The sequence below is a fragment of the Pollicipes pollicipes genome, unplaced genomic scaffold (genome assembly GCF_011947565.3).
Source record: "Pollicipes pollicipes isolate AB1234 unplaced genomic scaffold, Ppol_2.1 Scaffold_4295;HRSCAF=5057_pilon_pilon_pilon, whole genome shotgun sequence".
NCBI lineage: Eukaryota > Metazoa > Arthropoda > Thecostraca > Pollicipedomorpha > Pollicipedidae > Pollicipes > Pollicipes pollicipes.
The window spans coordinates 35140600-35162094 of NW_023596461.1; the positions used below are offsets into that span (position 1 = coordinate 35140600).

Here is a 21495-nt window from a genome sequence, read left to right on the forward strand (position 1 = left end):
GTGCCGTGCCGTGCAGGTGATAAGCATGCTGAGGACAGCCGAGTTGTGCTGTCATTTAGACGTGTCTATCAAGGGACGTCAGTGTGCGTCACGTTAATTGACGGGCGTACGCGATACCGCACTTTGTCGTCGAGAGAAGCGTTGGACTGCGCCTTGAGCGATTCTGATCATCTCGGAATTTTAACTGCTTTCACCAAGACTCACTCGATATAGCATTTTTACGGATAAGATCTTCTTGGACTGACTAACGACGGCTGCCTATTTTTTGCTGGAGTTATTCCTGCGCAGCTGTAAACCTTACATGAACCAGGCATGGTTTACGGGCTGGGATGTATTTTGGAAGGCATGTCATTGCTGGCATTGCCCTTTGACAGGCCTTGTTGGGTGCATCTGCAGGTCAATGGGGACAAATTCTTCGATAAACGGATGACCTGGCAGTCACGTTTTGCAGCGGGACATGATCGGATAAATCTGCTGTCTACTTCCCCAGCAATGCCATGGAGTCTGTATACATGCCTCTGTGTTCGAAGGCAGCGGAACACCTGGCGCCTACCGACCGTGCTGATCCCTGTCCGCCCGTCTCTCTGTGGACAGGCTGTTTCGAATTGCTTCGAACAAATGTACCTTGAGCAAGTCTATCGTTTTCAAATTACTGCGGAGAGTAGGACTAATTAATAACTGTTGGTGGGTGTGCCAGTCGGTACGTGACGTTCTCGGGTGGTCTCCCCGAGTCTGACCTGCCCGGGTGAGCAGGGTCGGCGACGCGCCGTTACAACTCACCGCCTGCGCCGTGACCTGGGCCCCCAGTCGGTGGTAACGGCCGCCAGCCGAACACCTCATCTAAAACGTGCTATCATTGACCCTGGATACGGGACGCGAGCGCGGTGCTGCGCGGGCGTCGCATCGACGTGCCGGTAGCCTCCGAGAAGTGGCGACCTTTTTGACGGCCTTCTTGGCCACGGCCGAGCTGGCAAGCTCCATCATAGCGGGCTCCTGGCGGACGCGGCGGACAGCTGGCCGCCCGGCGCCGAGGCCGCCCGCGCTGCGACCCGCCGTCACGTGACCGTCCGCGCGTGACCTCCGACGCGACGCCGCATCCGCCGTGTGCGGCCTCATTACGGCCGGGGGTCACGCGGCGACGGCCGATCGCCTATCGCCGCCGGTATCGGCGGCTGCCCGGCCGCGCCGGCCGTCGCACGCGACGCGGCGGGCGCGCCGGAGCCGACGCGGCGCCGCCGGTGGCGACGGCGGCGCCCGCCGAAGCCAAACAAGCCGGCCTCAGCGACGCAGCGGCCGCGACGAGTGGCCTCTTGCGAGAAAAACTGCGGTCTAACGATGCGTCCAATCAGCCTTCGCTCGGCCGCACGCGAAAAGAATCTGCACGCTGGGGGCCGGCGACTCGGGGGAGGTCTGACGGGCGCTGCAGCGGCGGCCGGCCGGCCCAGTCACCGCGCCGCCTTCCGTGGCACGGTCAACCGCGCCAAACAGGGACTGGTGGGGTCTGGCCGTCGCCGCGGCAACGATGGAGGAAAGCCATGTCGCGGCGTGTGCAGCGCTCGCCTGAGGTGCAACGTAATACTTTTTGACAACAGCAGCACACAAAAATAGACCGTGGCATGTGTTTTCGATTTTTTGTTTCTGGCTTTGATGAGCCCGTGCACAACCGCGGCTGTAAATGCGACGGAGTTTCCTTGTAAGACGGCTGGCACCCCGAGTGACCTCGTCGTTGGACCGGAGTTGGACCGCAGAGCCCGTTTTCCTGTCAAATTAGCCGATTGGTTTACTCCTTCAGACTTCAGTCGAAGCCGCCATCGCGGTTTAAAAGACAATCCGAACGGGAGGTCGTACATTGTGCAACACCAATGCGTTTTGCTTCTGTGAAGGGGACCGTGTGCTTTCTTATCAGTGCACGAGCTCGTCTGGGTACGTGGGCCCATTGTGCCTTCTCGATACGCAGTGCATCGCAGCGCAAATGCGAGTCTGCTGCATCGTAATCGGACTGAAGCGCATACCATTATCGCGGATGATTTATGGGCTCATTGCGGCCCATCTCACGCACTGCAATCGCACCGATCACCACCGGGCGGGCACACCGCTCGCCGGCCTGTGACCCGGCCTCTGACCTGGCCGGCCGTGCTCCCGTTTTCAGAAGGGTCTGAACACGACTAAGGTGACGGTGTCGGGTCTGAGCCCGGTCACCGCCTACGAGTTCCAAGTGTACAGCAGCAACGGCGTATCGGCCCAGGCCGGCGGCGAGGAACACGTCCAGCTCAAGGTCACGACCGAGGCGTCAGGTCAGTGGTGTGTGGCGGCGGGGCGGGACCTGGTCCGGGCCCGGCGCGGGGACCTGGTCCGGTCCAACGCGGATCCTGCTCCGGCCCCGGCTCGGAGACCTGCGGTCCGACGCGGCGCCCGCGCCAGGTGAACGGCTGCTGGTAGTTTTCGCCTGTTTCACGACCCATCCAGTGAACTTGCTCAGCGGCGCCACAGTATGTCTCGTGGATTAGTGCGGGAGCAAAAAATCAGCCCGGGCGCGGCCTGTGCGCAGGTCTTGGGTGGGGATTCGGTCCTAATGCCACTGGCCTGTGGCGTCATGCGTAACGCTGGGACTCAGGACCGGGACCTGGGACGGCGCTGGGGCGGGGCCGGGACCTGGGACGGGGCCGGGACCTGGGACGGGACCGGGACCTGGGGCGGCGCCGGGACCTGGGACGGGGCCGGGACCTGGGGCGGCGCCGGGACCTGGGACGGGACCGGGACCTGGGACGGGGCCGGGACCTGGGACGGGACCGGGACCTGGGGCGGCGCTGGGGCGGGGCCGGGATCTGGGACGGGACCGGGACCTGGGGCGGCGCCGGGATCTGGGGCGGCGCCGGGACCTGGGACTCAGGACCGGGACCTGGGACAGGGCCGGGACCTGTGGCGGCGCCGGGACCTGGGACGAGACTGGGACCTGGGACGGGGCCGGGACCTGGGACAGGGCCGGGACCTGTGGGCGGCGCCGGGACCTGGGGTGCGCCGGGAACCTGGGGCAAGCGCCGGGACCTGGGGGCGGCGCCGGGACCTGGGACTCAGGACCGGGACCTGGGACAGGGCCGGGACCTGTGGCGGCGCCGGGACCTGGGACGAGACTGGGACCTGGGACGGGGCCGGGACCTGGGACGGGGCCGGGACCTGGGGCGGCGCCGGGACCTGGGGCGGGCCGGAGCCTGGGGTGGCGCCGGGACCTGGGGCGGCGCCGGGACCTGGGGCGGGGCCGGGACCTGGGACGGGGCCGGGACCTGGGACGGGGCCGGGACCTGGGGCGGCGCCGGGACCTGGGACGGGGCGGGGACCTGGGACGGGGCCGTTACGTTCGGCTCTAAGTGTTCGCTCGTTTCCAGAGGCTCTGTCACGCAGGGATTGCGACGGAGAGACACGAAACGTTTAGTGGTCACGCATAGGTCACCAGACCCCCTCCCCTCTCCCTCCGTCACGAGGGGCTCCCGCCGCACGAAGCCTGTCCTCGTGCTCGACATTTGCATGCCAGTGGCACCGAGCCAGTTTCCTGTAACTGGGTGTGCTGCACACAGCACGGATGCCGGACTCTTCGGCGTGCACGTGTTCATGTCTGTCTCAAAGCCATCAGTTGCATGCACTGCCGGCCCTAAGCCGACCCGATAACCCCTGCCGGCCGCGCGGCGCGTGGTGAGCAGCAGCGTCCCTGGCGCTGGCGTGGGCTGCTGTTTGTGTGTCTCTCTCTCCCATACGGACTGAAGTGCTCTCTCACGAGGCCGACGCGCTCCTGAGCTGGCCGGCGCTCCCGTTCATATGCGCCGGCAGGCCGCCTTCATGGCTGACATGTCCCTGATGTGCGCTGATGTGTCCATGCTGTGCGCTAGCGTGTCCGTGATGCGTGCTGGCGTGTCAGTGATGTGCGTGCGCTGGCGTCCGCGCACACCCCGTGACGTGCCTTCCGCTGCCCCCGGCTGTAGTGCCGTCGATGGTGTCGGAGGTGCGCGTCAGCGTGGTGCGCTCCTCGGAGGTGGTGCTGGCCTGGGACCCGCCGGCCGACACCCAGGAGGAGGTGCTCAGCTACGAGGCCCGCTTCTTCGTCAAGGTAAGCGCTTGCACGCCGCGCCCGGTCGGCTGGCCGGTTGACACTGAGGGTGCGGCGGCGGCTCGTTTGCCTACGCCGTGCAAACAGCGCGAGATCGGTGTTGGTCGTGGTCAGGCTGCTCGTGCGGTGCGAGATTGGCGTGTTCGCCGTGCACCGCGTCCGACAGTACCGTGTCGTCGTCGCGGTGCCGATACGAGGTGACTCAGGAGAGCGGTGATGACTCAGACGGCGCGGGCCAGCCCGCGCGCCGCGGCCACTGCCACCCTCTCCGCGCTCGGCCGGGGTGGATAACCGTATTATCGAGGCCTGGCTGCTGCTGCGGCGGCGGCGGCGGCGGCGGCGGCGGCGGCGCCTCCCTCCCGGCATGGCTGCAGCGGACGGCTCGGCGGCTCAGCGCCGCGCTAATCGCGTGCAGACCGGCCGGCTTTGTGCGTGTGCGCGCGGGCGGTCGGCCGGGCCGGGCCTGGCGGCTGTCGCTGACCTGGCGCGGCGCCGCCCGGCCGCCGCCGCCCGGCCGCCGCCGTCCAGCCGCCGCCGACCGGCCGTGCAGGAGCGGGTACGCCCCGACAGAGCCACGCCACCAGACCGCCGAGGCTGATGTAACTCTCGGGAGGGGTGCTGTTCAGCTGCTGCTGCTGCTGTTGTTGCTGCCGCTGTTGTTGCCGCTGTTGCTGTCACGGTCGCTGATGCCGCAGCGCCGGCGCTGATGCAGTTGGGCCATGTTACCGCTCGCTTCGCCAGAGTCTGGGTTTCGTGCTACCTACCTGCCTAACGTGGGGCGTCCGACCCGACGTTCTACGCCGTGTAGTTGCTTTCCCCCTGGCGGTGCAAGTGACCCCGTTCACCAGCCGCGCAGCCTGCCGTGCGCACCCACTGACCGGCCTGTCCGCCCCCGCCGCCCGCAGGGCCAGGAGTCGAACACGAGCAGCGAGTTCACGCATGAGACGCGCATCACCGTCGACAAACTGCAGCAGCGCACCGAGTACGGGTTCCAGGTGCGCGCGCGCACCAATCGCGGCTGGGGAGAGTTCAGTGAGCCCGTCTTCGGCACCACCGGCCAGATGCTGGGCACAGGTGAGAGACCTGCGGCGCCGGCACGGACGCTATGGACGGCTTCTGGCGGCGGGTGAGCCTAGACCACTGGCATGGGAGGAAGTGCGCCCTGGCCTGTAGCAAAGGTGAGGCGTCGGTCTCTGGCGTGGCAAGTACCGCCTGATTTGGAGCACACGTGAAACAGGAAGCACTTGGACGGAAAGCTGTGGTCTCTGGTGGTAGGTTCAGTGGGATTTGGTCTGTTCGAAGTCTGTTGGTAAGTGCGGGCATAGGTCAGGGCTCTTTACTGCATTTTCAGTCGCCAGTGCTGGAAGCAGACTGAACCGACTTTCCGCGCGCGGCATTACAGGTGGCTCGGACGCTACCGTTTTGTCCCTGCACTGGGAGGTGAAAGATCATGAGCTTGGCAATGATAGGAAGCGCTAACGATGCGACCTTTTGTCCCCATCTTTTACGCATAGCTGAGTGCGGTCGCAATCGGAGAAACCAGGGCCCTGTCCTCCCACACATTGCCGCTGAGACCACGGGCTCACCTCGGGAGAGTCGGTGCCAGGGCCCTGTCCTCCCAGACAGCGCCGCTGAGACCACGGGCTCGCCTGGGAAGAGTCGGTACCTGCCCGTCCACCTCGCGCAGTGGGAGGTACCAGGGCCCTGCCCCCCCCCCCCACACAGCGCCGCTGAGACCACGGGCTCACCTCGGGAGAGTCGGTACCTGCCCGCCCACCCCGCCCAACGGGAGGTGCCAGTTGTGAGGACGAGGCGACATGCGGCATTTGGTGCAGACGTTCCGGCGCGGCCGCCCCGGCTGTCGCGATCTCAGCGCAGCTCACGACCGTGGCGCGCCCGTGAACGCCCGCCCCACAGCGCCTGTGATTTATTCGAATCATAAATCCGCGTGTGATGGGTCTCTATCTGGCCGGCGAGATTGAGGGCCGGCGCTGGCCGCTGTAAAATGCATGGTCCACTCGGGCGCGCAGATGGGTCGGCGGCGGCGCCGCGAGCTGGTGACGTCGGGCGCCGATCGCCCGCTAACTCGGCGCGGCGCGTCCGGCCTGCTCCGACGGCGGACGACGCCGGCCCAGCTCGGCCTGGTTCCAACTACACCATGGGTGTGCATTAACCGTGGGAGGTACCGCGAACCGCACGACGAGGGCAAAGCTGGACGGCGTGAACGTTGGTTGAGTGTGAGTTGTGGTTCGGGACAGAGCCTCAAGCAGAGCTGAAAGCCTTTTGGAATGTGGTACAAGCCGCTTTTTATAGAGCACAAGGTCTGTAGTCTGGCAATGGAACCATGTCAGATTGCACTGACGTGCGGCTGAGCGGGCTACGTTGGCTCCAAAGTACAATAGCACGGAGAGCTGAGGCGACAAACGTGCGGTGGACACTCCTTTGAAGCGGCGTGCTGACGCAAGCCATGAGGTCAACTGCCTCAGCCAATCAATGCAGCCCCGTCGATAAACATCGCGCGCGCTTGCTAAACAAGCGCAGTGACAGAGGGTGCGGGTTTCCGGAACGGCCGCCCGGTCGGGGCCTCCCCCGGCTGGGGCCTCCCGCGGCTCACGTAGCCCGGTGTCCCGTCTCCTGCCGGCCGGCAGATGACCACGCTGGTCTCCACGCGACAAACAAAATGCATTAATGACGCCTTGCTAAAAGGCTGGCGGGTGCAGCAGGCGCGCGATGATATCGACTGGCCGCTCCCCGGCCGGGAGAGCGGCGCTGATGTGATTCATCGCCCGACACGAGCGGCAGGCGGCTGGCGCTGTCGTGCTGTCACTTCGAGCAGTGACCCCGTCACCGAGCGCGATGTGTGCTGGCACTCCCTCTGCTTGACGTTATGTAGGCGGCGATGTGCCTCTTCATGTGTCGAGTGAGCGCGGACTGGCCGCATGCTAGACCCGGTCTCTGAAGCCCGGTTGTCTTGTTAATCGCACCAGAAGCATGCTAGACCCGGCCTCTGAAACCCGGTTGTCTTGTCAATCTCACCAGACGCAATTTTCTTTCGCTTGACGGTTTTACAGGGCTTCAATTTACTCAAAAGCTCGCCTGAGTTGTTTCATTCTGACTTAACGCGCATCCGTGCAACGAATCTGTGTTTGATGTTCAGAATCTCCTCAGCCACTCTCCCCACCCCCACACACACACTCCCTCGGCCGCACGCCGCCGCGTCACGTCGGTGACCTGCGCCGGGCGCCTGCTGACCCGCTCGGCCTGCGCCGCAGCGTACGTGGGCGAGGATGACGGCGTCAACGTGCGCATCATCGCCGGCGCCACCGTGGCCGTCATCGCCCTGCTCGTCATCATCGTCATCATGGCCGTCTTCTTCCTCCGAAGGTGAGACGCCGCCGGCGTGGCGCTGTTCAGGCGGCTGGCTGGGCTTGAAGGAGTCCATTGCCTACCGAGATGGATAATCGTTTGGCTGTGCGGGGCGTCACTGTGCCGTTTGATGAGGTTGGAAAGTAGCAAGGTGCATCAGTTTTCAGTTGGCAGTGATTTTCGTGTGACTGTCTGGGTCCTGACTGGGCTGCTTGTTTTCATGGACGTATGTATTCATCGAATAGGTATATGATATTATATGTATATTCATCAGTGTGCAGAGTAAACTGTTTCTGTCTCTGGTTATGCCCGTTTTCCCAATGTGACCGGGTTTAACAGGCGCAATGGCAAGTCCGTAACGCCTCTTGTTTGGTTCTTTTGCAGCCGAGGTAACGAAGAGTGTAATAAGAAACAACCCAGCGACTGTGATACATTGGAGTATCGCAATGGTGAAGGTACATAGAACTAACCAGCTTGCACCCCATCCGCACTGCACCATCAGCACCAGCCCTGGCCAACCACGCGTTTGGAGGTTGCACCCGACACCATTACATGGTCCCCGCATTGCGCGCGCGCACACACACACACACACACTCACACACAACCCACCACGCACATGGCCCACTCACGCACACTAGCTCAGGCGATCTGTTTCGCGGACCTCATGTGGTGCATGTCACGCTTACCAGTCTGTTTCAATGTGGTAAGGAAGCTGGACGCACTCGAGATACGAACAACAGACAGCAAAAACCCGCCCTGCGGTGCGGATGATTATGCTGACGATTCCTGCCCGTGAAACACCCGTCATGCAACACATCAGCCCGCCGGCGCACTCAACATGCGCAAGACGACCTCAGTGTCCCCGTCCGCAAAGGACCCGGCCACTAGCGTCACCCCCGGCCTGGCCCATGTGGCCACGGTGGCGGCGGTGGGCACTCCCCGGTGGGCCGGCCTCTGTCGGCGTGACTTCGAGTGGCGTCGCGTGTCGGCCGGCCGCTATCTCGGCGGACCCATCAGCGCCCGCTGACCCAACCCGACACGTGTCGACGGCGCGTCCGGCTTGGGGGCGCCGGAAGCGGCGGACGCGCCGGCCCGGCTCGGCTCGGCCCGGCAGCCGGTGACCCGGCTCCAGCCGCACACGCTACACACGAGCACCTGCCGGGAGGGCCGACGGCGGCCGGCAGCTGTGGAGGAGGCGCTGGTCCGGGGCTGATGAGGGCCTGGCTCGGGCGATAGTGGAGGCGGGCGGGGCACCGATGGACAGGAGGGATGGTATGAAGACCAGTCGTACATCGCGCAGCACTTCTCGGTGCAGAAGACAGCCGCCGTCTCCTGTTCAGTCCACCCTTGCGACCACTCTGTCTACACTCGCGTCCGCTCTCCACCCTCGTGACCCTTCTCTCCACCCTCGTGTCCACTCTACACCCTCGCGTCCATTCCTCCTTCCGAACACCCGTTCCAAACGATGTGCTTTGGCTCACTGCGATGCGCGTTGGTCGCGTACTGGGCGGTGGCCTGCAGGGAGCCATCGTCTCAGCTATGTGCTGTCCTCTGCCCATTGCCGATCAGCCGAGAGATTGAGACCCGCGGTAGCTCTCGTGCTCGGACGCCCCCCCCCCCCCCCACGAATCCCGCTCCGGTGACGGGGCGCGAGTGTGGCGACTCCCTGCTCCGTGGTGACCGGGCGCGAGCCGGGCGGTCGGCGGAGCCCGCAGATGGGGGCATTCCCGGCCGCCTGGTGCCAGCGGAGCTGGCGCCCCAGCCCGAGGAGTTGGCCGGCCTCTCGGCGCCTCCATGTAGCGTAGATAAGCGACGTGGCGCCATCTATGCTGGGTGGAACTGGTCGGGTTGAGATTCATTTCTACTACGTAGGATTATTTCGCAAGGAGGTCACACTTTCACATTGCGTTGCTGTAAGACGTATTCTGGGTGCCTAAGACCGGTAAGGCTAAGGTTCATGAGATCCTAAAAGTAAAATACTAATCATGGGACTAGGGCTAAATAATGAACTAAATTTGGGTCATATTCCGACTGAAAGACTACTGCAGCCCGCTCGTGGAGCGACCTGTTGTCAAAGATCAGTCCCCTCTCTGAGACCGACAAAAGGTCCACTGACCAGCTGTCCGTGTCGTTTCATGTGGCCAGGCCTCGTAGTCACCTACAGTAAGTCTGAAGCCTGCCTCGCTGCCACAGTTTGCACCGCTTGCTTGGCATGTCCCCGTCGCCTCTACAGACCCCGTGCTGTACATTGGGCCCGGCGCGCTCCACGGAGTGGGGAGGCCTGCCTGGTGGCCGCTGTGTCCCGCTTAGCTGGAGGCTGCTCTGTAGATAAAATGCATGCGTTGGCACTTTGTGTGAACATAGTATTTAATGCCGCTTTTGTATCTATTTTCGGACAGTTGCTGCTGCTCATTATGCCATTTATGACTTGGTCCGTGATGTTGACGCAGCGCGCTACGAGCTTATCAGTGGTGTTACCGGACGTCTTTTGCGCCACTAGTAGATAGAGTGCGATGTTTCCTTCTCTGTTCGTGTCTCTCCGTTCTCTCATGTGGCTGTCGTCACAAGGAAACAGTCGCTTGTTTCCGCTGTGTAAATCGCGGTGACCGCAGTCACGTGTCTCGACTAAAGGCTGCCGGTGCGCGGGCAACGTCATTGGCTGCTGCCGCTGCGCTGGCTCGGGCCGTGTTATGGACGGCTAATGAGTCCGGCCCGCTCCTCTGTTGCAGTGCACCACGTTGGGAACGGATCAATTGTGCAGACCCACAAGGCAGGAAGTAAGTGAACGAGCACGGCACCCGGCCGCTCGCGTGCTGCGAGGGCCGACTTTATGGCCGCCACCTTATCAGCCGGACGATCAGGAAACATGGCGTTCAGGTGGCAGCGCCCCCCCCCCCCCCAAGCCACCGGCCGCCGGCCGCCGACGCGACCCAAAGCAGGCGAATCAATGCTATCCGGCTGGCGGCATTGGGGCAGCTGGTCTACTGAAAATGTAATTGCTCACTGCATATTTCATAGAGGACGACGATGAAATTTGCGACTGATGAATTAAATTCTGCTACTTGAGTTCCCAGCTGGGCGGTGGAGGCTGCCCGAATGTCACTGCAGTAGACTTATGCAGAAGGCGACAGCGACACTGCCGTTTTAATGGGAATTTAAACGATGCATGCTGGCAAAACAATGGGACAGCGAATGTCTACAAGATCAATGGGCTGGCTGGACAGTTATACAAGTGCGCAACTTGAGAACTCGGCACACGTATCCGGGTAATATCAGCGGCGTCATGGCTGAGCTGGTGCTGACGCCAGTTGAGGCGGCGGTGGCATTCCTGTGTTGGTCCCCATTGTCCCAGACGTCTCGCCGTTGCACCAAATATCCAGCTCCTCGAACTGCACCGCGTTAATCGGACTTAAGTCGGCGGTGCATTAGCAGCCAACGGAGGGTGTTCTTCGAAGCCATCAGGCATCAGCTGCCACGTGACTCGCAGAGAAAGACCATTCATGCCTTCCATTTAATGTGCCTGGCATGTACTGGACTTCCAGGGAATCGGATTATCATGCCATCATGTGATCACATCGGCCACAGCATGAATACAGCGAGCAGGTTCTCATTGTGGGCGGCATGTTGGGTGTCCTGCCATTACTTACGGCCACATTGGGGCATCCAAATGTGGGCTCTGTGTTGTTTCACTCGCCTCAAATGTCTGCAGCGTCGCGCAAGTCGCTCACTACTTGTCATACAAACTGACCGTGCCCGGTTCGTAAGGCACGTCACATTCACAAAGCGATGTTGCCACTCCGTCAGCGGCCGGGGCCGATCTAATGGAGTCGCCTGACACTCACGTGACACTCCCCCACGTGTCAGGCGACACACTGCGCCGACAGCTCCCGCGGCGACCCGGCCGCGTCCGACCGCGGCCCGGCCGCTCAGCGGCGCCCCCTGTTTCAGTGACGACGCCGCTGTTCAACCCGGTGACGCACCAGCGCACCTACATCGACCCGCACACGTACGAGGACCCGAACCAGGCGATCCGCGAGTTCGCGCGCGAGATCGACGCCTCGCACATCATCATCGAGGCCGTGATCGGCGGCGGCGAGTTCGGCGACGTGTGCCGCGGCAAGCTGCGGGTGAGTGGCGGTGGTGAGCTGCGGTGAGAGGGTGATCTGCCGGGCAGCGGCGGCGGCGGACCCGGGAGCGGGCCGGGGAGGTGTCCGGTGGCGGCTGCTGAGCCACGGCGGCGGCTGAGCTGCGGCGGCCGCCGTGTCGTGGTGTTTCGTCGAGTCGCGGCGTTATGTTTTGGCAGAGGCCTTGTGGTGTTTTAGTGATTAGCTGACCGCTGTGTGGTTTACTGAAAGTGGTTGCCTGATTGCAAAGCGATTCGATCCGTTCTGCGCCGTCATACGCCGGAATGGTGATGACATAATCAGCACCACCATGGAGAAGTCTTTGATCGCAGGGAAACACCGTTCGCGTGGGCGCAATTAAATTTTTAAAAAGAAACGTTGGACGTTAAAGGAAACCTACATCGACGAAGCAGCCAAAACAGATCGAGGCTATCGCCATGGAAGTTGGTAGAGCTGCCATTAGCGTAGTGGAAAAGTTGCTCCACATGTATAACTCACGCGCCACCGGGGCCGCTGTGATCGGTACGGCTGGTCTTACCTGCACAAGAGTCGATTAGCATGCACAAGTTGGTGGCGCCAAATACTTGAACCAGTAGCCGCTAATGCTCAAACTTTCGCTCGGCGACTTGTTTGAATAGAGGGCTCGCGAAGCGAAGCCCAATCGTGGCCATAGCGCCGCCGGGACTCCCGGCAAACAGCTCAACTCGGCCGCGGTAAAAGCCTGGGGCGGCATGCTTGCAGCCATTGCCGTGCATTTATCGGGGGTCGTGCCGGCTGACTTATTCAGTAGCCGACATTGCAACGTTGGGCTCATTAAAGCGAAGAAACCATCTGTAACGCTGTCGGGGGCCGGCGGCCAAATGCTTTCCCCCGGCCGGGCGCAGCAGGCGGGCATTGCAATACGTGGTGCGACCAACGGCAAACGCCATGGCCAGGGCTGCCGGCGGCGGCGGCTAAATGAGCCCCGGTACTGGCGCGGGCGCGTGCTTCGGGGCCGTGTTGGCCACACTTTTCTGCCATTGCCGGTAACAGGTGCGCGGTGCTAAGTGGCTGTAAACAACTGCCAACGACGCTGCCGCTCGCGTGGTCCGGTTCGACAAGGGAGGGGGGGGGGGGGGGGCTGGAACGCGGCGACCGCAAGCTGCCGACCCAATTTGGGCCCAGCCCATGGAGGCTGTCCGGGTCACCGCTGCCGGAGACCTTGGCGTCGGTGCTCTGGGTCATGCCCTCTCACGAGGCGCTGCGACCGCGCTCTGTAGCCAGCCGTCACGCAACGGGAGCAGGCCATATCGCGTGGCCACGTGCCGCTGCGGTGTCGGCCGCTGGGACACGGCGGGCCGGCGGTGCGGTGTCCAGTTCAGACACGTGCAGGGCGTGGGGCGATTGTGATAGCCTGCAATCGACGCGTCGTGACGAAGCAGCTGGGCGTGACGCACCGAAACAGCAGGCGCTGTGTGCTGACGGGCTGTTGCCGGCTGATGTGCTCGCGTCCCTGGACTGGGCTGCTGTTGTTGCGGTGCTGTGGGCTCTCGGGAGACGCCGGTCGTGCAGGGCAGCTTTACCTGAAGCTTATCGTAACCCGACTTCCCGGGAGAAGCGCTCTGCACTCAAAATTACCAGCTGCGAAACGTCGTGAAGCTCCATCGGCCCTTGTTATCATGGCGTCGCTAGATGACGGCAGACACGCAGAAGGGGCTGATGCACCGGCGCATAGGGATGGTGAATTTCGACTCCAAGTGCCGTGACCTGTCATGACCAGTTGTATATGACTTTGCGTTCCTGAGCCGGTAACGGCCTGGCCCAGTGTGGCTGCTGCCGTTACGGCGGCGGCTGGCCGTGACCTCTGTGACCTCTGTGACCTGACCGGCCGCCGCTCCGGCAGATTCCGGCCCGCCAGGAGATCACGGTAGCTATCAAGACGCTGAAGCCGGGCTCGTCGGAGAAGGCCCGAGTCGACTTTCTCACCGAGGCGTCCATCATGGGCCAGTTCGAGCACCCGAACGTCATCTTCCTGCAGGGCGTGGTGACCAAGAGCAACCCAGTGATGATCATCACCGAGTTCATGGAGAACGGAAGCCTGGACACGTTCCTGAGGGTGAGCAGGCGAATTGTGGCAGGTGGTGTGTTAAGGGCGAATGTGCTGCAGGTGCTTTCCGGTGGTGGTGTGGGAAAATTATAAACAAGTTGAACTGCCCTGGACATTTGTGGCCACAAGCGAGGTTGTGTCCCGGTGCAGCGGTGTCCTGGGCTGCTGACCCAATAGCAGGTGATGTATGTACTAGTGTCGTGAGAATGTGCGAAGGTAAGAATGTGAGAACGGCGGGTGTTAGCTGTAAAATGTCAGCAATGTCGGAACTGTCGCAGCTTCACACTCACAAACAGAAGCGCATTGTGTGTTCTCAGTAACACGGCGACGGGCGTGTAGGCTCCGGCCGCCGCCCCTCCCCGTGACAGGCTCTGACTGCCGCCCCTCCCCGCGGCAGGCTCTGACTGCCGCCCCTCCCCGCGACAGGCTCTGACTGCCGCCCCTCCCCGCGGCAGGCTCTGACTGCCGCCCCTCCCCGCGGCAGGCTCTGACTGCCGCCCCTCCCCGCGGCAGGCTCTGACTGCCGCCCCTCCCCGCGGCAGGCTCTGACTGCCGCCCCTCCCGCGGCAGGCTCTGACCGCGCCCCCCCCCGCGGCAGGCTCTGACTGCCGCCCCTCCCCGCGGCAGGCTCTGACTGCCGCCCCTCCCCGCGACAGGCTCTGACTGCCGCCCCTCCCCGCGACAGGCTCTGACTGCCGCCCCTCCCCGCGACAGGCTCTGACTGCCGCCCCTCCCCGTGACAGGCTCTGACTGCCGCCCCTCCCCGACAGGCTCTGACTGCGCCGCCCCTCTGCCGCCCCTCCCGGACAGGCTCTGACTGCCGCCCCTCCCCGGACAGGCTCTGACTGCCGCCCCTCCCCGTGACAGGCTCTGACTGCCGCCCCTCTCCGCGGCAGGCTCTGACCGCCGCCCCTCCCCGCGGCAGGCTCTGACTGCCGCCCCTCCCCGCGACAGGCTCTGACTGCCGCCCCTCCCCGCGGCAGCTCTGACCGCCGCCCTCTCCGCGGCAGGCTCTGACTGCCGCCCCTCTCCGCGGCAGGCTCTGACTGCCGCCCCTCCCCGCGCGAGGCTCTGACCGCGCCCCTCCCCGCGACGGCTCTGACCGCCGCCCTCCCCGCGGCAGGCTCTGACCGCCGCCCTCCCGCGGCAGGCTCTGACTGCCGCCCCTCCCCGCGACAGGCTCTGACCGCCGCCCCTCCCCGCGACAGGCTCTGACCGCCACCCCTTCCCGTGACAGGCTCTGACTGCCCCTCTCCCCGCGACAGGCGAACGACGGCAAGTTCCAGGTGCTGCAGCTGGTGGGGATGCTGCGGGGTATCGCGGCCGGCATGCAGTACCTCTCCGAGATGAACTACGTGCACCGCGACCTGGCGGCACGCAACGTACTGGTCAACTCGCAGCTGGTGTGCAAGATCGCCGATTTCGGGCTGAGTCGAGAGATCGAGAGCACGACCGAGGGCGCCTACACCACCCGGGTCAGTGCTGAGTCGGGCGCGCAGCCGGCCGCACGGCGGCGGAGGCGCAGAAGGAGAGGTGTGGCAGGCACTGGCGATGTCGCCGTCGCCGTGTACAGCAGCGTTGTTGTGATGTTGCCTTGGATTTCGAATGAGGTGATTTCTTGTCACTCTCTTCAGTTTGTGCTCAGGTGGCTTTCGTGGTCGTAGCCACGGGTCAGCGACTGAACTCGCAGCGTTTAACATCTGTCAGTTTCCGCCGAACTGTCATGTGCAGCGGTGTAATCTTCACGGCCACGTTTGTCTGGTGATCCGTGATCGCGTTTGCCGCCAAGTGACGTCTAAAGTTCACTCTGGTTCGTGCAGGTCGGTACACATGTCAGGGTTGGATACCGAGGAGCGCGCCACACAGAGGTGGGCTACGTGTGACGCTTAGCCTACCCTAATGAGCCGCCGCTTCGGTGTCGTCGCTAACGCTTCCCGGCTTGCCGGCGCCGCTGCCGCCGTCCGCCGGGCTGTGTTGCGGCCGCTGGTGTGCCGGTGGACACCGCTCCAGGTGCGGGTGGTTGAGGTTGGCGCGCTCCGTTACAGGGCGGCAAAATCCCCGTGCGGTGGACGGCCCCTGAAGCGATAGCGTTCCGCAAGTTCACCTCCGCCTCGGACGTCTGGAGCTTTGGCATCGTCGCCTGGGAGGTCATGTCGTACGGCGAGCGGCCCTACTGGAACTGGAGCAACCAGGACGTCATCAAGAGCATAGAGAAGGGCTACAGGTCAGGCTTCACTCCGCCCTGCAGAGCAGCATTTCTGGTCATGACGTGTCTCATACTCCATGTAGAGAAGTCGCGCATCACGCCGTGTGATGTCACGTATCTCGGTGTGGTGTGTGACACCTCCCACCACGTTGTTGCGCGTGCACGGTGGGCGTTGCAGGTCGGTGCACTGGAAAACTAAAAAATGCGAGTTAATGAGGAGGGCAACGTGAAAGAGCACGACAATGAAACCGAGGATGGCTGATATGCCACTGTGGGCCGCTGTAACGGCTGACACTCGAAACCCGTCCCATGTCGGCCTTGCTGACGCCCTGCGAACCACCTGCTGCAGACTGCCAGCCCCCATGGACTGTCCGGAGGCGATGCACCAGCTGATGCTGGACTGCTGGCAGAAGGAGCGCTCCCACAGGCCCTCCTTTATCAGCATAGTGAAAACGCTGGACAACCTGATCAGCTGTCCGGACACGCTCCGCAAGGTGGCGCCCAACAGGTGAAAAGACTTTGATAGACGGCGCTGCAGTCGCGGCGCAGCCTGTCCTGGTCCCAGAGGTAGACGGTGACAGTGCTGGAGGACAGCTGACGGCTCGCGCTGGGCCGCCGGGGTCGCGGTGTGATGATCAGAATTGGAGAAGTCTCGTGAATGCGATAGTTCCGCGATGAATTCACTTTAGACGAATTCGCGCGACGAATGCACCTTAGGAATGTCAAGTGGGAATGTTTTGGTATGATGCGCGCGTTGGGAGGTGTGCTCAAATCAAGGTTTTATATGGTAGTTATGTTAGTGCATGAAATCATCATGCGACATAGTTGTAAAAGGATTGAACTGACCGAAAGCGTTTTGAGGTAGCTATGCAGAATAGTGCGGTATCCTCTGACAGATCAGACTAAATGTTCCCCTTTGTCCAGAGTTGTCCCCTACTAGGCTATAATGCTGAAAATGTTGGGCCGTAACGCAGGTCCTGTAGCGTGAGAGTAGCTCCTGGAATTGTGGGAATATTTCATTGGAGGCGCCTCATTAGCTCTCATCATATAGCGCTGTCGACGAAAATAAGCGTAAAATTGACCTTCCAGATCCATGGAATTTGCACGAGTTGAAAAACTGTTTATTTGGTATCAGCTCAAAGCCCGCCCGCAGTAGAGCAAAGAAAATGTGAGGCCTGTTTGGTGGACCTAATCGGAATGTCGACATTGTGGTGGGCCATGTGCCACCATTGGTCGACGTTTGGAGTGTGCCCTGATCGGTGGATCTGGTTTGGGTGCGTAATATATCCCGCAGAGCGTCCCGCCGTCGCTCGCTGCTTCTGGGTCATGCAGTGTACAGTTGTGTTCATTACCGATATCAGTGATCTACTTGGCGATTTCGGATGTACTGCAGTTGAGGAGAAAGCCGTTTGTAAATAGGAGCGGTGACAATGGCGCGTTCCCCTCTTCATGTGACGCAGTCAGCACAATCGTAAAACGATTCGCATTCCCTTAACTCCTGCTAAGGGACGGGTGACGCGTGTGAGGTGTTTGGCTTTAACGTCGCCGGGGGCTTTTGGTGACGGAAAGTTTTTCTCTTCTGCTCAGGCATCTGGCAGCTTACTCCCCCTACTCCGTTACATCGCACTGGGTGCAGTTTCCCACCGATTTCCCTAGGTCAGAGTTTGTGTGAGCTGCCTGCGTTTGGTGCGCCAGGTAATCGGCATGTGCTTGGCTTTGTGTGGTGGCTTGCTTCCTTTCTTGATGCCGTAGCGCCGAATGTTTGTAGTTTCGTGGCTTTTGTAGCTCAGTACGCATGTTGTTACAGTCTTCGGTTGAGAAGCCCGGAAGTCAAAGTTCGGATGAGCCTAACTTCTCGGCTCCGACTTCCCTCTCCGCTTAGTATATTCTTCGGTCAAGCCGTCCAATGACCGGGACACACCATCCCCTCTGTCGCCCCTCCGCCGCTTACTGTCCCTGCTTCAGAACCTTGTCACCTACCTCTCCGATTTTGCTATGGAGCTGCATGGATAAAGGGGTTTGAGTCTGCTCTTTGTCTTCTCTTAGATGCCGTTTGGCGACATTAGTTGATGATGCTTTCTTCAACCATTGCACGCCTTGACACCTGTTTTGTTTTGCATCCGTCATTTTCTTTGGACTGTCGAAAATACCAGAAATCAGTCCTCAACTTCTCGTTATCCGCCATTCCAAACAACCAACACAGTGGTTGCAGATGGGATATGACATAAAGTAGAATGAAGACAGACGAGAAAAACTTTCCGTTTCCGGTATTGTGGTTTCCTTGGGAAATATTGTTTCGAGGAGAACTGTGAGGATGTAACACATTTGCCAGATGTTAAGAGGGACAGTCTTAGTTTCCAAATGAGCGTGCTCTGACTGGAAACCATTTATCAATTAATCTGTTTTGGCCACCGACACATCTCAGTAGAATTCACCGGCATCCACCTGATTTGACAGTTGTATGAAAGATTGATAGTATCTTTACTCAGGGCATTCCAGCCTTATTTAATTATGCTTTGCGTCATACTGCACTGACTGTCTCGCCCCATAATCAGCCCGGATTGAGAACTAGCAAAATGTAATTCATTCCGCGTCATCGGACGATGAACGCTGCTACACAACCCGGGCTAGCTCCAGACGCAGCCGTGACCTGGCTCTCGGCCCCCCTGCTCCAGCATGAGACCGAGCCCGCTGACCCCCTCCCGCTGCCCCACCGACAGGAACACGAACCCGCTGGCGCCGGACGCGCCCGACCTGACGCAGATCACCACCGTCGAGGAGTGGCTCGCCTCCATCAAGATGAGTCGCTACCTGGAAAACCTGCAGCGCGCGGGCATCGCCAGCATGGAGGCCGTGACCCGGCTGACTCACGCCGACCTGCCCGCGCTTGGCGTCACGCTTGTTGGCCACCAGAAGAAGATCATGAACAGTGTGCAGGCGCTACGCGCGCAGATCCACGCCAACATGTCCGAGGCGTACTTCGTGTAGTGGCCGGCGGGCGGCGCTGCCGGCGCCGGGTGAACGGGCTTTAATGGCGCGGACGCTGGTGGCGCCGTGCGGCGGACGCGCGGAGAACTCATCAAAATGTCATGCCCTCCACGAGTGTTGTGCGGCGGCGGCCTCGCGCCCGCGGAACATTCCATAAGTCTGCGGCGGCCGGCGCTGCGTGTTATCGGTGCGAGAGAGCGCGCGGCGCGACGGCGGGCGTCCGCCTTCCAAAGACATTAATATGAAAGCCTGTGATCTTATGATAAGTGTCTGGTTGTTTTCTGTGCTCCCGCTTCCGGAATCTGGAGATGTTGTATCAGCTGTGTCTAGTCTCCCGCTCGCCTCCTGCCACGCAGACGTGTGCTGCTGTCCCTACACCGTCGACCCCGGAGCTCCCTGTTTCTCATTTCGCGGGGACAACATGTGATGTTAACCTTGTGTTGTCATGATTTTTATCGCTGTATTTATGTTTTGTACAAACTGTACATTCGCCAATATGCAAAGCCCTTTATGGTGGTACGACGGCGGCGCGCGTAATGAGTGCGGTGCGCGCAGCGAGAGTGCGTTGCGTCGCGTTTGGTAGGAGCTCACGTGGTATCCTTTACTCACTGGAAACTATGCAGGTCGTGTCAACGCGTCGGAGCGGACGTCGGTTTGCAAGCATGAGTGTGTGAGTGCGTGCGTGCATGCGTGCGTGGTTACGAGCACGACGAGGCGGCTTTGAGGGGGTTTGTGGGACACCACACGGGGCATGGCCGGGTCGGCGGAGGGCGAGTGGGGCGCGGGGAGCGGCGCGGCGGCCTCGTCAGCGTGACCTCCGGTCCTGGCGGTGGTCCTGCCGGCGGCCGGCCGGGGGCGCTGGCGGCGCCCCGGCTCTGACGGCGACCGCCTGGACTAGTCAGAGGAGGCAGAGACGCGGCCGCGGCCCCAGCAGCGTCGCGCTCAGTGGCGCAGAGCGCGGCCCGACCGGCTCGGGCTCGGGGCAGGTGTGGCGCAGGGGGTTACCAGCGGCCCAGGCCCAGGCGAGCCTGTCAGCGTTCTCAGACGGCGACCGAAACACAAGGTCCTTTCGGCCACCCCGTGCGTGCGACGCGCCTGGCTCGTAGGTGACGCTCTGTGATGTAGATTGCGTATCATGCCACCTGGATGTGATTGGTTACATGTCCGGGTAGAACGCTTAGGTGTTCAACGAAACGTACACGGAGAGTTCCTTTTTGTGAGTGGTTATGAATGGAATGCCGTGTCGAAGCGATCGTCCCCCAGTAACGGGCCACTGGACATGTTTGGTTGCAGTGCACGGTTGTTGACGCACGCGTTATTGGTTGCTGGTCTCCGATGCTTAAATTTCTGCTTCCTTGGCGTGCGAGGGATCAAGTTTTGATACATAACGCTGTTGTACTATTTGTATAGAGCTTTGAGTTGAAAATAAATGACGGTATTTGTATTTATTATCTCCAAACTCCAGGGACAGATAGCTGGGACAGATTGGCAAGACAAATGCGCCGATCAGCCGTAACCGATTGCACCCATCTGTCTCTTTCGCATTACCTCGCTTTCTCCAGCAGTCTGTGGCCAACAGGTTGGTCGAAGGAACGGTTCCCAGTGGTGTTGCGGCAAGATAATTTCACACGCCTTGTGCAAGACGCGAGCGATGGTCTCAGCCGCCTGACGTTCATCCGGGTGCAAAAAGGTTTGAAAAAAACTAAACACGCATTGTCACACTCAGCTACCATTACATCGTGTAGCCAGAAAATGCGTTGTGTTTAAATGCTGTCGGCACGTTTAATAAATTTAGGACAACCAGAGCTGCAGCATTTTTTAATGGGACAAGCCGGGGGAGACTCGGCGAGCACTCATAAGATAGTCGATTTGCTGTGCAATGGAAGGCATCACGGGTCGGGTACAGTCATGGGTGCCAACGTGAAATTGGTAACGGACTGGGTTGGGTACATACGTAGCGAAAACTTTCAGAATGGGTGAAAAATTTACGAGATGTCAGGTTGATGCTTTTCGAGCACTGCACAATGTCGCTGCCTGCGCTCATAGTCATAAGCATTAGCTTCATGCACGTAAGTGTTGCATTTATCAACGCAAAACTGTGGCTTTGGGAGCAACTGTTCTGAAACTCCTTAACTAAGAAGAAAAGTGCTGGTAAAAAATAACTGGGCGGGGTAGCGGATCATTGCGATTGATTGTGAATGAAAAGCGGGTGTGTGTGGATACAGGGTATGGGTAGCAAGCGGGTGGGGTAAAAACTATTTCCCCGGAAATACTCTTCCGTATTTAATGTTTAAGTAAAACATGTGTGATTTAAGGGTGGGGTGGGGAGCTCCCGCTCTCTCCATCGGGTGCTTCTCGAGGACATGCTTGTAATTATCCTCCGGCTGTAAGCGCTTTTCAAGGTTTTTGACGTCATATTGTTTCCGGCATGTTTGCAGTAAGCACCCATGTCTCTCGGTCGGGGGGGGGGGGGGCAGCAAACGCATCACTGGCAATAATTTGTTTTGTATAGGAATTGGACCAAGAGGACAACACACACCAGTACGTGACACTCATCACTCAAATGTGACACACATCCTATTTGGAACGATTGTCAAATCTCAGAAAGTTTGTGTGGGAGGGGGAA

At 60.9% G+C, this 21495-nt stretch overlaps 1 protein-coding gene across 9 annotated transcripts in view; it reads left to right on the top strand.

The window, feature by feature from the left end:
• LOC119096304 (ephrin type-B receptor 1-B) overlaps positions 1 to 20313 on the top strand; it is a 93552-nt gene extending 73239 nt beyond the window's left edge. Inside the window, exons 7-21 of one of the 9 annotated variants that reach the window (XM_037219133.1) lie at positions 2150 to 2294; positions 3975 to 4099; positions 5005 to 5173; positions 7372 to 7483; positions 7850 to 7920; positions 9611 to 9628; positions 10195 to 10242; positions 11396 to 11592; positions 13472 to 13684; positions 14941 to 15150; positions 15496 to 15543; positions 15721 to 15899; positions 16231 to 16389; positions 17469 to 17537; positions 18602 to 20313. In XM_037219133.1, the coding sequence (XP_037075028.1) occupies positions 2150 to 2294; positions 3975 to 4099; positions 5005 to 5173; positions 7372 to 7483; positions 7850 to 7920; positions 9611 to 9628; positions 10195 to 10242; positions 11396 to 11592; positions 13472 to 13684; positions 14941 to 15150; positions 15496 to 15543; positions 15721 to 15899; positions 16231 to 16389; positions 17469 to 17537; positions 18602 to 18869 (2031 nt within the window). In that variant the 3' untranslated portion in view covers positions 18870 to 20313. The remainder of the gene's footprint in view (positions 1 to 2149; positions 2295 to 3974; positions 4100 to 5004; positions 5174 to 7371; positions 7484 to 7849; positions 7921 to 9610; positions 9629 to 10194; positions 10243 to 11395; positions 11593 to 13471; positions 13685 to 14940; positions 15151 to 15495; positions 15544 to 15720; positions 15900 to 16230; positions 16390 to 17468; positions 17538 to 18601) is intronic. The other 8 variants (XM_037219134.1, XM_037219139.1, XM_037219138.1 and 5 more) reach the window with 8 other exon arrangements.
• Positions 20314 to 21495: the final 1182 nt, after the last annotated feature.